We start from the raw sequence: 12,219 nt of genomic DNA, 5'->3' as shown, positions 1-12,219 counted from the left end.
TTTGAGTTTTATTGTTTCAAGTCTAACATGGAAGTTAAAACTCAAAACTCATTTTGAGTTTCTCTTCTGTATGGTTAAGAAGGTGGTCTAGTTTCACTTTTTGCATGTTTCTGTCCAAATTTCCAAACATGATTTATTCAACAGACTCTCTTTACCCCATTGTTTGTTATTATCTCCTTTGTCAAATATTAATTGACCATAAAGTTGTGGGTTTATTTATTGGCTCTCTAATCTGTTCCATTCAACTGTATGTCTGTTTTTATGCCAATATCATGCTGTTTTGGTTACTATGATTTTTTAGTATAGTTGCACATCAGGTAGCATAATTTCTCCAGTTTTTCTTTCTTAACATTGGTATGACTATTCAAGCTCTTTTAGGTGTTCCATATACATTTTTGGAATATTTGTAGTCATTTTGAAAAATATACCATTAGTATCTTGATTGATATTGCACTGAATCTATAGATTGCTTTGGGCAGTATGGACATTTTAATGATGTCATTTCTTCCTATCATGAACACAATATATGCTTCCACTCATGGTATCTTTTTCAGTTTGTCTCTTCAGTGTCTTATAATTTTCTGAATACAGGTATTTTACATCCTTGGTTAATTTTTTAAAAAATATTTTATTTATTTATCTTTGGAGAGGAAGGGAAAGAGAGATGGAGAGAAATATCAATGTATGGTTGCCTCTCGTGAGTCCCCTGCTGGGAACTGGCCTGCAACCCAGGCATGTACGCTGACTGGGAATTGAATTGCAATCGTGTAGTTCGCAGGCCCGCACTCAATCCACTGAGTTACACCAGCCAGGGCCATCCTTGGTTAAATTTATTTCTAGGTGTTTATTACATTTGAAGCAATTGTGAATGGGGTTGTTTTCTTAGTTTTCCTTTCAGAAAGTTCATCATTGGTGTTGCAACTTATTTCTGGATATTTATTTTGTATCCTGCTACTTTAATATATTCAGTTCTAGTAAGCTTTTGGTAGAGTCTTTAGGGTTCACTATAGACAGTATCACGTCACCTGCAAATAGTGACAGTTTTACTTCTTCCTTTCCAATTTGGATGCCTTTTATTTCTTCTTCTTGTCTGATTCCTGTGGCTAGAGCTTCAACTATTATGTTGAATAAGAAGGCAAAATCAGACAACCTTGTCTTATTCCCAATCTTAAGGGGAACAGTTGCAGTTTTTGTCCATTGAGTATGATATTGGCTGTGGGTTTGTCATACATAACCTTTATTACATTAAGTTTGTTCTATTTCCACTTTGCTGAATTTTTTTTAAGTCATAAATGGGAGCTGTATTTTATCAAATACTTTATCTTCATCTGTTAATATGATTATGTGCTTTTATACAACATTTTGTTTATGTGGTATAACACATTTATTGTTTTGTAGTTATTATACCAACCTTGCACCCTGGAATAAATTCCACTTGATTGTAGTGTATGATTTTTTTGATTTATTGCTGTTTTTAGTTTGCTAATATTTGTTGAAGATTTTAGCATCTATGTTCATCAGGGATATTGGCCGATAATTTTTTTCTGTGTAGTTTCTTTATCTGCTTTTGAGATTCAGATAATGCTGGCTTCATAAAATGAGCTTAGAAGTCTTACCTGATCTTGAAATTTTTGGAATTGTCTGAGAAGAATAAGTGTTAGCTTGTCTTTGAATGTTTGGTAAAATTTACATGTATATTCATTCAGTCCAGGACTTTTGGTTTGTTAGGAATGTTTTGATTACTACTTTAACTTCACTAGTTTCAGTCTTTCTATTCAGATTCTCTGATTCTTCCTGATTCAGTTTTGGAAGATTGTGTGTTGCTAGGAATTTATTCATTTTTTTTACAGGTTGCCCATTTTGCTGGAATGTTATTGTTCATAATATTTTCTTACAATTTTTGTATTTTGTTGGTGTCATTTGTTGTTTCTCTTTCATTTCTTATTTTATTTATTCAGGTCCTCTTTTTTAAGTTAATTTTTATTGAATTTATTGTGATTACATTGTATAAAAATTATGTAGGTTTAAAGTGTACACTTCTGTAATATATCATCTGTATATTGTATTGTGTGTTCACCACCCCAAGAGTTGTCTCTTTCCGTCATTGTTTATCCCTCATTTACACACTTCTGACCCTACCATTCCCTTTTTTTCTTTCTGATTATGACCATACTGGTGTTCGTCTATGAGTATTGTTTTTTTTCTGCTCAATCCCTTTACCAATTGGTCCTCAGTAGATGTGTGGATAAAAAATATTGCCAGTATATTTACACAATAGAATACTACTCAGCCATAAAAAAGGAAGAAAATCTTGCCTTTTGCAACAACATGGATGCACCTGGACACTATTATGCTAAGTTAAATAAGCCAGTGGGAAAAAGGCAAATACCATATGGTTTCACAAATATGTGGAATCTAATGAACAAAAACTCTCTCTTTTTTTCTTGAAGAGTCTGGTTAAAAGTTTATCAATCTTGATTATCTTTTCAAAGAACTAGCCTTTGTTTTTCAAATATGGCCATACCACCTTGAATGTACCTGATCTGATCTGATATCAAAGTTAACCAGAGTCAGGCCTGGTTAGTACTTAGATTTCAATTGAAACATTTTAAAAGAAAAGTTCTCTTCCTACAATTTAAAGATATGGGCTGTGGCTTGAGTTACTTCATGAAAAGCACTGTATTTATGGTGATAGTGATTTCTAAGGAACTAGCCCAGGATCATTTGCCCAGCTATTATCTGCCAGTAGGTAGAAATAAATGCAAGAAAAAGTAACAAAAATCATAGTGTGTGAAGATTACATAGTTTTATTTTTTCTAACTTTAAAAAAAAATTTAATTGTTGTTCAAGTACAGTTTTCTGTCTTTTACTCCCATCCCATCCCATCCACCCACCCCTCCCTACCTCCCTCCCATTTCCACCCAGCCTAGTTTTTGTCTATGTGTCTTTTATACTTGTTCCTGTAAACCCTTGCCCTTTTCCCCTGAAATTCCCTCCCCTCTCTCCTCTGGACACTGTCAGCCTGTTCTCTATTTCAGTGTCTTTGGTTCTATATTGCCTGCTTGTTTGTTTGTTGTTTAGGTTCCCGTTAAGGGTGAGATCATATGGTATTTGTGTTTTACCACCTGGCTTATTTTGCTTAGCATAATGCTTTCCAGTTCCATCCATGTTGTTGCAAAGGGTAGGAGCTCCTTCTTTCTTTCTGCTGCATAGAATTCCTTTGTGTAAATATACCATATTTACACAGTTTTTTGATCCATTCATTTACTGATGGGCACTGAGGTTGCTTCCAGCACCTGGCTATTGTAAATTGTGCTGCTATGAACGTGGGGTTGCATAGGTTCTTTTGGATTAGTTTCAGGATTCTTAGGATATAATCCTAGCAGTGGAATTGCTGGGTCAAAAGGCAGGTCCATTTTTAGTTTTCTGAGAAAATTCTATACTGTTCTCCTTAGTGGTTGTAGCAGTCTGCAAACCCACCAACAGTGCACTAGGGTTACTTTTCTCTACAACCTCTCCAATACTTGTTGTTTGTTGCTTCGTTTATGATGGCCATTCTGACCCGTGTGAAATGGTATTTAATTGTGGTTTTAATTTGCAACTCTCTGATAGCTAGCAATATTGAGCATCTTTTCATGTGTCTCTGGATCTTCTGTATTTCCTCCTTGGAGACATGTCTGTTCAAGTCCTCTGCCCATTTTTTAATTGGTTTGCTTGTCTTCTTAGAGTGGAGTTTTGTAAGTTCTTTGTATATTTTGGAGATTAAGCCCTTGTCTGAGGTATCATTGGCAAAGATGTTTTCCCATACAGTTGGTTGTTTTTTTATTTTAATACTGTTTTCTTTAACCACGCAGAAGCTTTTTATTTTAATGAGATCCAATTTGTTTATTCTTATTTTTTTATGTCCCTTGCTGTAGGGGCCATATCAGGAAAAATGTTGCTGTGTGAAATATCTGAAATTTTCTTGCCAGTGTTCTTCTCTAGGACTTTAATGGTGTCATGGCTTATATTTAAGTGTTTTATCCACCTTGAATTTATTTGGTGTATGGTGTAAGTTCGTGCTTGAGTTTCATTTCTTTTGCTCAAAGCTGTCCAATTCCCCCAACACCATTTGTTGGAGAGGCTATTTTTGCTACGTTTTATGCTGCTGCCACTTTGTCAAATAGTAACTGACTGTAGAGACTTGGTGTATTTCTGGGCTCTCTATTCTGTTCCATTTGTTTATGTGTCTGTTCTTAATGTGAGTACCAGGCTGTTTTGATTACAGTGACCTTGTAATACAGTTTGATATCAGGTATTGTGATCCCTCCTACTCTGCTCTTCTTTCTCAAAATTGCGTCTGCTATTCGGGGTCTTTTATTGTTCCATATACATTTTTGAAGTGTTTGTTCTATGTCAGTGAAGTATGTCATTGGCACTTTAATAGATATTGCATTGAATCTGTAAATTGCTTTGGGTCGTATGGGCATTTTGATGATGTTAATTCTTCCAATCCGTGAACACAGTTTATGTTTCCATTTGTTTGTGTCTTCCTTGATTTTTTTCTTCAGTGTTGTGTAGTTTTCTGCATACAGGTCTTTTACTTCCTTGGTTAGGTTTATTCCTAGGTATTTTATTTTTCTTTTCTGTTTCTGATGTTTCATTGTTGGTATACAAAAATGCCTTTGATTTCTGAGTATTGACTTTGTGTCCTGCTGTTTTGCTGAATTCATTTATTAGGTCAAGCAGTTTCGGGGTAGAGTCTGTAGAATTTTCCTTGTACACTATCATGTCATCTGTAAACAATGACAGTTTTGTTTCCTCCTTTCTAATTTGGATGCCTTTTGTTTCCTTTTCTTGTCTGATCACTGCGGCTAACACTTCCAATATTATATTGAATAGAAGTGGCGAAAGTGGACAACCTTGCCTTGTTCCTGATTTTAGTGGAAAGGATTTTAGTTTTTGCCCATTGAGTATGATGTTGACTGTAGGTCCCTTCTGCATGGCCTTTATTATATTGAGGAATGCTCCCTCTATTCCCACTTTGCTGAGTGTTTTTATCATGAATGGGTACTGTACCTTATGAAATGTGTTTTCCACATCTATTGATAAGATGACATCGTTTTAAGTTCTAAAATACTGTAGGTTTTTATATACATATAACTTTGAATATTTAAAAAAAATAATAGTTACTAAAATGTTTGTCTTTAAATTCAGGATGAAGCACAACTTTTATCATTATACACATTATTCTAAATGTACTATATTTTGCTAGATGGAAGATGCTATTGAGGATATAAGCAGTATGGAATCAAATTTTAAAGAGGAAGGAACAGAGTCTCCTCTGCTAATGCAAAGAAGAGTAAGTATTTCTAGACCTGAGAAGGTCAATGTGATTTAAATAAATAATAGCTTCTGATTACCAAAAAATGTCTTAGGAGATAGTAAAATTATTTCCCTAAGATCTTTTAAATTCAATTTATTGGGAAAAATAAAATGTTTTCATTCTTTTGTGGATTAGATTTACCAAAGGATAATTTAAGTATCAGGAAAGAAGAATGCACATTATTTAAACTGCATCCTGAAATGCTACAATCCTTTCTGCACAATAGAATAGTTAATGAAATATTAGTCAAATAATCATGTATAAAATTACCCAAATTAACATATGTAAACATGATTTAATAAATGTGTGCATTTAGAATTTAAATAACTCACTCGACTACTATATTCTCTATATAATAATAAAAAGGAATACAAAGTTCTATTTATATGTTTTCAAAATAAAATGTGAAATAAAAAACTTCAGATTGTAAGAATAAATTTAAATTGCTTAGTAAATGGTGCTTTCTTCTGAGTTTTTGAAACAGACAAGATAATGGATGAATATTAGAAAATATTTCTTGATGAAGAAAAGATTATATAATATTATTGAGGAAGCTAGGTAATAAGGCTTTAACTATTCTATCTACCTATCATCTATCTTTCTAATGTCTATAAACACTCATTTAATTATATGTCTAATCTTCTATAACATTTTTTATGAGTGATTTAATCTCCAGATTTTCTGTTTGAAGCTCCACACATAATCAGACACCCTCATAAGCTCACGACTGGGTTTTGCTTAATTTACCAATAAGTATTACATTCAGATGCTCTATACCTTGTAGAATAAAAAAAAAGATTGTTACCACAAAAAATATATAACTTTACTCTGAGAGAATAACTAGAAGTTAAAGATGAACTGAAGAAAGACAGAATGTTCCTTTAAGGCAATGGATAGACATCTATGTTGAAATTAGTACATATTCCTGAAATAATAGTCAATGAGGAGATAATACCTTATTCCCTACTTTATTGCTGTTGCCCTCACATTGCTCATTTATCAACCACTAAAATTGTTATCTGTAAAGAGTGTGTAAGTTCTTCTCACACATTTTGAAAAGTTATATTTGGTTTATTATTGCTTTAGATTTTGCAGACAATATGAGAAAATATGAAACATTTTAGTTGAAGTGTGACTTTAAACTTTTACTTAAAGAAAGTGAATACTGATATTATTGCATAGTGTGGATACTGTTCATCAGTAAATCAGTGAACTGGGGTATGTTAATAATGGATGTCTTAAATTTAAGTCTTTAAAAATTAGAGAAAGGGTCCCTTTTTTCTTTATTAACTCCCAAATAGACTATTTAAACAGAAGTATTTCTTTTCTTTTTTTCTGATATGCAGAACCTCTACTTTATAAAAAGTCACTAATACTAATTTTATCTGACAAAGATGAAATGAAGTTTAAAGCCTAGCTTTCTGAGGCTAATTTCACAGAATAAGGATGGTATTTTCTTAAACAGTATTTAACTCTGGGTTAGAGAAAATTATATTTATTTCCTGCTAACTTATTTTCCATGGACGTAGTACTTACTTCATTGAAACTGTATGTTGAAAACTTTTATTTGCCAATTATCTTGTTTTCCAGAGACTGCATAGAATAACTTAGTACAATTTGTTGCCAATGATTATTGGGGATTTGCTTTTAATATTCAGAATACATTTTTAATCCTCACTTGAGCATATATTTATTAATATTTTTAGAGAGAGAGGAAAGGAAAAAGAGAGAGCAGGGGTGGGGACTTCAATATGTAAGAGAAACATCCCTCAGTTGCATCTCACATGAACCCTGAGTGGAGATTGAACCCTATACCTAGGTAACTGCTCTAATTGGGAATCAAACCCACAACCTTTTTGTGAATGGGATGATGCTCCAAAAGACGGAGCCACCTGGCCAGGGCCAGATTGTTTAAAAGTTAGATAATACTGACCTATCTGTATTTATATAAGGAGATACCTACTGTTAACCAGTCAGTAATCATTGATATTTTAATTTTATTTTTTAATTTAATTCTTATTCAAGTACAATGTTAAGTTTTATATTACCTGCCCTGCCCCCCCAGTGCTCCCCACCTCCCTCCCATTTCTGCCCCCCACCTTAATGATTGTCCATGTGTCCTTTATACTTATTCATGTGAGTCCCTCCCCTTTTCCCCTATGATTCTCTCCCCTCTCCTCTCCGGACCCTGTCAGCCTGTTCCGTATTTGTCATTGGTCATATTTTGCTTGCTTGTTTGTTTTGTTGTTGAGATTCCTGTTAAAGGTGAGATCATATGGTATTTGTCTTTCACTGCCTGGCTTATTTTGCTCAACATAATGTTCTCCAGTTCCATCCATGATGTTGCAAAGGGTAGTAGTTCCTTCTTCCTTTCTGCAGCATAGAATTACATTGTGTAAATGTACCATAGTTTTTTGATCCAGTCATTTACCAATGGGCATCTAGGTTGCTTCCAACTCTTGGCTATGCTGAATTGTGCTGCTATGAACATCGGGGTGCATAGGTTCTTTTGGATTGGTGTTTCAGGGTTCTTAGGGTATAATCCTAAGAGTGGAATTGCTGGGTCAAAAGGCACATTCATTTTTAGTTTTCTTAGAAAGTTCCATACTGTTTTCCATAGTGATTGTACCAGTCTGCAATCCCACCAACAGTGAACTAGAGTCCCCTTTTCCCCACAACCTCTTCAGCACTTGTGGTTTGTTCCTTTGTTTATGATAGCCATTCTGACTGGTGTTAAGTGGTATCTCATTGTGGTTTTAATTTGCATCTCTCTGATAGCTAGTGATATTGAGCATCTTTTCATGTGTCTCTGGATCCTCTGTATATCCTCCTTGGTGAAGTGTCTGTTCAAGTCCTTTGCCCATTTTTTAATTGGGTTGCTCGTCTTCTTTGAGTGGAGTCGAGTGAGTTCTTTGTATATTTTGGAGATTAAAACTTTGTCTGAAGTATCATTGGCAAATATGTTTTCCCAAACAGTTGGTTCTCTTTTTATCTTGATACTGTTTTGCTTGGCCATGCAGAAGCTTTTAATTTTGATGAGATCCCATTTGTTTATTCTTTCCTTTATAACCCTTGCTCTAGGGGACGTATCAGTAAAAATATTGCTGTGTGGAATATCTGAGATTTTCTTGCCAATGCTCTCCTCTAGGGCTTTAATGGTTTCACGGCTTATATTTAAGTCTTTTATCCACCTTGAATTTATTTTGGTGTGTGGTGTAAGTTGGTGCTCAAGTTTCATCTTTTTGCATCTAGCTGTCCAGTTCTCCCAACACCATTTGTTGAAAAGGCTATCTTTACTCCATTTTATCTTACTGCCCCCTTTGTCAAATATTAATTGACTGTAGAGAGTTGGGTTTAGTTCTGGGCTCTCTGTTCTGTTCCATTGGTCTATGTGCCTGTTTTTGTGCCAGTACCAGGCTGTTTTGATTACAGTGGCCTTGTAATACAGTTTGATATCAGGTATTGTGATCCCTCTTACTTTGTTCTTCTTTCTCAAAATTGCAGCTGCTATTCAGGGTCATTTCTGGTTCCATACAAATTTTTTAAGTGTTTGTTCTATGTCTGTGAAATATGCCATTGGTACTTTAATTAGTATTGCATTGAATCTGTAAATTGCTTTGGGTAGTATGGACATTTTGATGATGTTAATTCTTCCAATCCATGAACACAGTATATATGTTTGCATTTGTTTGTGTCTTCTTTGATTTCTTTCTTCAGTGTTGTGTAGTTTTCTGCATACAGGTCTTTTACCTCCTTGGTTAGGTTTATTCCCAGATATTTTATTTTTGCTTTTGCTATATCAAAAGGGATTTTTTTCCTGATTTCTGCTTCTTCTGTTTCATTGTTGGTATACAAAAATGCCTTTGATTTCTGGATACTGACTTTGTATCCTGCTGTTTTGCCAAATTCATTTATTAGTTCCAGCAGTTTTTTGGTAGAGGCTATAGGGTTTTCCATGTACACTATCATGTCATCTGCAAACAATGCCAGTTTTGTTTCCTCCTTTCCGATTTGGATGCCTTTTATTTCCTTTTCTTCTCTGATCGCTGTGGCTAGAACTTCTAATACTATATTGAATAGAAGTGGTGATAGTGGGCAACCTTGTCTTGTTCCTGATCTTAGTAGGAAAGCTTTTAGTTTTTGCCCATTGAGTATGATGTTGGCGGTAGGTCTTTCATATATGGCCTTTATTATATTGAGGAATGTTCCCTCTATTCCCATTTTTCTGAGTACCTTTATCATAAATGGGTGCTGTACCTTATCAAAAGCTTTTTCTGCATCTGTTGATATGATCATGTGGTTTTTGTCATTGCTTTTGTTTATGTGGTGTACTACATTTACTGATTTTCGAATATTGAACCATCCTGGCATCCCTGGGATGAATCCCACTTGGTCATGGTGTATGATCTTTTTGATGTATTGTTGGATGCGATCTGCCAATATTTTATTGAGGATTTTAGCATCTATGTTCATCAGTGATATTGGCCTGTAGTTTTCTTTCTTTGTTGTGTCTCTATTTAGCTTTGGAATAAGGATGATCCTGGCTTCATAAAAAGAGTTTGGGAGTTTTCCTTCCTTTAGGATTTTTTGGAATAGTCTGTGAAGAATAGGGGTTAGCTCTTCCTTAAAAGCTTTGTAGAATTCTCCTGTGACACCATCTGATCCAGGGCTTTTGTGTGATGGGAATTTTTTTATTACTTCTTTAATTTCATCTGCTGTTATTGGCCTGTTCAGGTTTTCTGCTTCTTTTTCATTGAGTTTTGGAAGATTATATTTTTCTAGAAATTTGTTCTTTTCACCTAGGTTTTCAAATTTCTTGGCATACAATTCTTAATAATAATTTCTTACAATTCCTTCTATTTTTTTGGTATCAGTTGTAATCTCTCCTCTTTCATTTCTGATTGTACTTATTTGTGTCCTCTCTCTTCTTTTCTTGATGAGCTTACTCAAAGGTTTGTCTATTTTGTTTATCTTTTCAAAAAACCATCTCCTAGATTCATCAGTTCTTAGAATTGTGCTTTTAGTCTCTATGTCATTTAATACTGCTCTGATCCTGGTTATGTCCTTCCTTCTACTTGCTCTGGGCTGTCTTTGTTGTTGTTCCTCGAGTTCTTGGAGGCATCAGGTTAGGTTGTTTGTTTGAAATGTTTCTGTCTTCTTTAGGTGAGCCTGTATTGCTATGAACTTCCCTCTCAGGACTGACTTCACTGTGTCCCATAAGCTTTGGGTTGTTGTGAGTTCATTTTCATTAGTTTTGAGAAGTTTTTTTGATTTCTTCCCTAATTTCAATCTTGATCCATTCATTGTTTAATAGCATACCATTCAATCTCTATGCTTTTGGGTGTTTTGGGGTTTTTCCTGTGGGGTTGGTTTCCAATTTCAGTTGGTTTTCACTTCTGTTGTGATCAGAGAAGATGCTTGGTATGATTTCTATTTTCCTGAAGTTATTTAGACTTGTTTTGTGTCCTATCGTGTGGTCTATGTTTGAAAATGTTCCATGTGCCCTTGAAAAGAATGTGTATTTAGCCTCTTTGTGATAGAGGGCTCTATATATATCAATTAGGTCCATTTCTTCTGGATTGTTGTTTAATGCTGCTATATCTTTGTTGATATTTTGTTTGGAAGATCTGTCTATTTTTGACAGTGGGGTGTTAAAATCCCCTACTATAATTGTGTTGCTGTCAATATCATTCTTGAGGTCCTCTAGGATTTTCTTTATATATTTGGGTGCTCCTATGTTGGGTGCATATATATTTATGATGTTAATGTCCTCTTGGTGTATTCTTCCCTTTAGTAATATGAAGTGACCTTCTGGGTCTCTCTTTATAGCCCTATTTTTGAAGTCTATTTTGTCTGATATGAGGATTGCCACCCAGGCTTTTTTTTCTTGTCCATTTGCTTGGAAAATTTGTTTCCATCCTTTCACTTTTAGTCTGTGGTGGTCTTTTGACCTAAGGTGGGTCTCTTGTAGGCAGCATATGTGTGGGTCATGCTTTCCTATCCATTCAGCGATTCTATGTCTTTTAATTGGTGCATTTAATCCATTTACGTTTAAGGTTATTATTGAAAGGTACTTATTCATTGCCATTTGTGTACCTGTGGTCCTCTCTATCTCTCTCTTTTCCTTCCTTTCCTTAAAGCAGCCCTTTTAGTAATTCTTGTAGAGCTGGTTTTGTGGAGGCATATTGTTTTAGACTTCTTTTGTCTTAGAAGCTCTTTATTTGGCCTTCTATCTTGATTGAGAGCCTTGCTGGGTAAAATAGCGTCAGTTGCAGGCCTTTGGTTCTCATTACTTGGAATATTTTTTGCCATTCTCTTCTTGCTTGGAATGTTTCCATTGAGAAGTCAGTAGCCAACCTTATTGGGACCCCCTTGTATGTTCCTTCCTTTTTCTCCCTTGCTGCCTTTAGGATTCTCTCTTTGTCTTTTTGGAGTTTTGCCATTTTAATGATGATGTGTCTTGCAGTAGGCCTCTTTGTGTTCCACCTGCCTGGGATTCTCTGTGATTCCTGGATTTGTGTGACTTTCTCTCTCCTCAACTTAGGAAAATTTTCCATTATTACTCTTTCAAGTAGGTTTTCTATCCCTTGTTCTTCTTCTTCTCCTTCTGGTATTCCTATTATTCGGATATTATTACGTTTCATATTGTCTTGCATTTCTCTGAGACTCTCCTCATTTTTTTGATTCTCTTTTCCATTACCTGGTCTGTCTGGGAGATTCTTTCCACCCTGTCTTCTAGCTCGCTATGTGGTCTTCCGCCTCATCAGTCCTACTATTCATACCTTCTACTGTGTTCTTCAGTTCAGAAACTGTATTTTTCATTTCCTCTTGGCCTTTGCTGATGGTTTCTATTT

The 12,219-nt window shown here is 34.9% G+C and overlaps 1 protein-coding gene across 1 annotated transcript in view; it reads left to right on the top strand.

Moving 5' to 3' along the window:
* The window catches only part of TFEC (transcription factor EC), a 153,257-nt gene that overhangs the window by 89,364 nt on the left and 51,674 nt on the right, over positions 1–12,219 (top strand). Inside the window, exon 3 of the mRNA XM_037039555.1 lies at positions 5,255–5,341. Coding sequence (XP_036895450.1) covers positions 5,255–5,341 — 87 coding nt within the window. The remainder of the gene's footprint in view (positions 1–5,254; positions 5,342–12,219) is intronic.

The sequence above is a fragment of the Sturnira hondurensis genome, unplaced genomic scaffold (assembly GCF_014824575.4).
Source record: "Sturnira hondurensis isolate 20B ecotype Veracruz unplaced genomic scaffold, ASM1482457v3 Scaffold0025379, whole genome shotgun sequence".
In the NCBI taxonomy this organism is placed as follows: domain Eukaryota; kingdom Metazoa; phylum Chordata; class Mammalia; order Chiroptera; family Phyllostomidae; genus Sturnira; species Sturnira hondurensis.
Note: the sequence above shows the minus strand (reverse complement) of the source record. Positions and strands in the feature narration are given on the sequence as shown.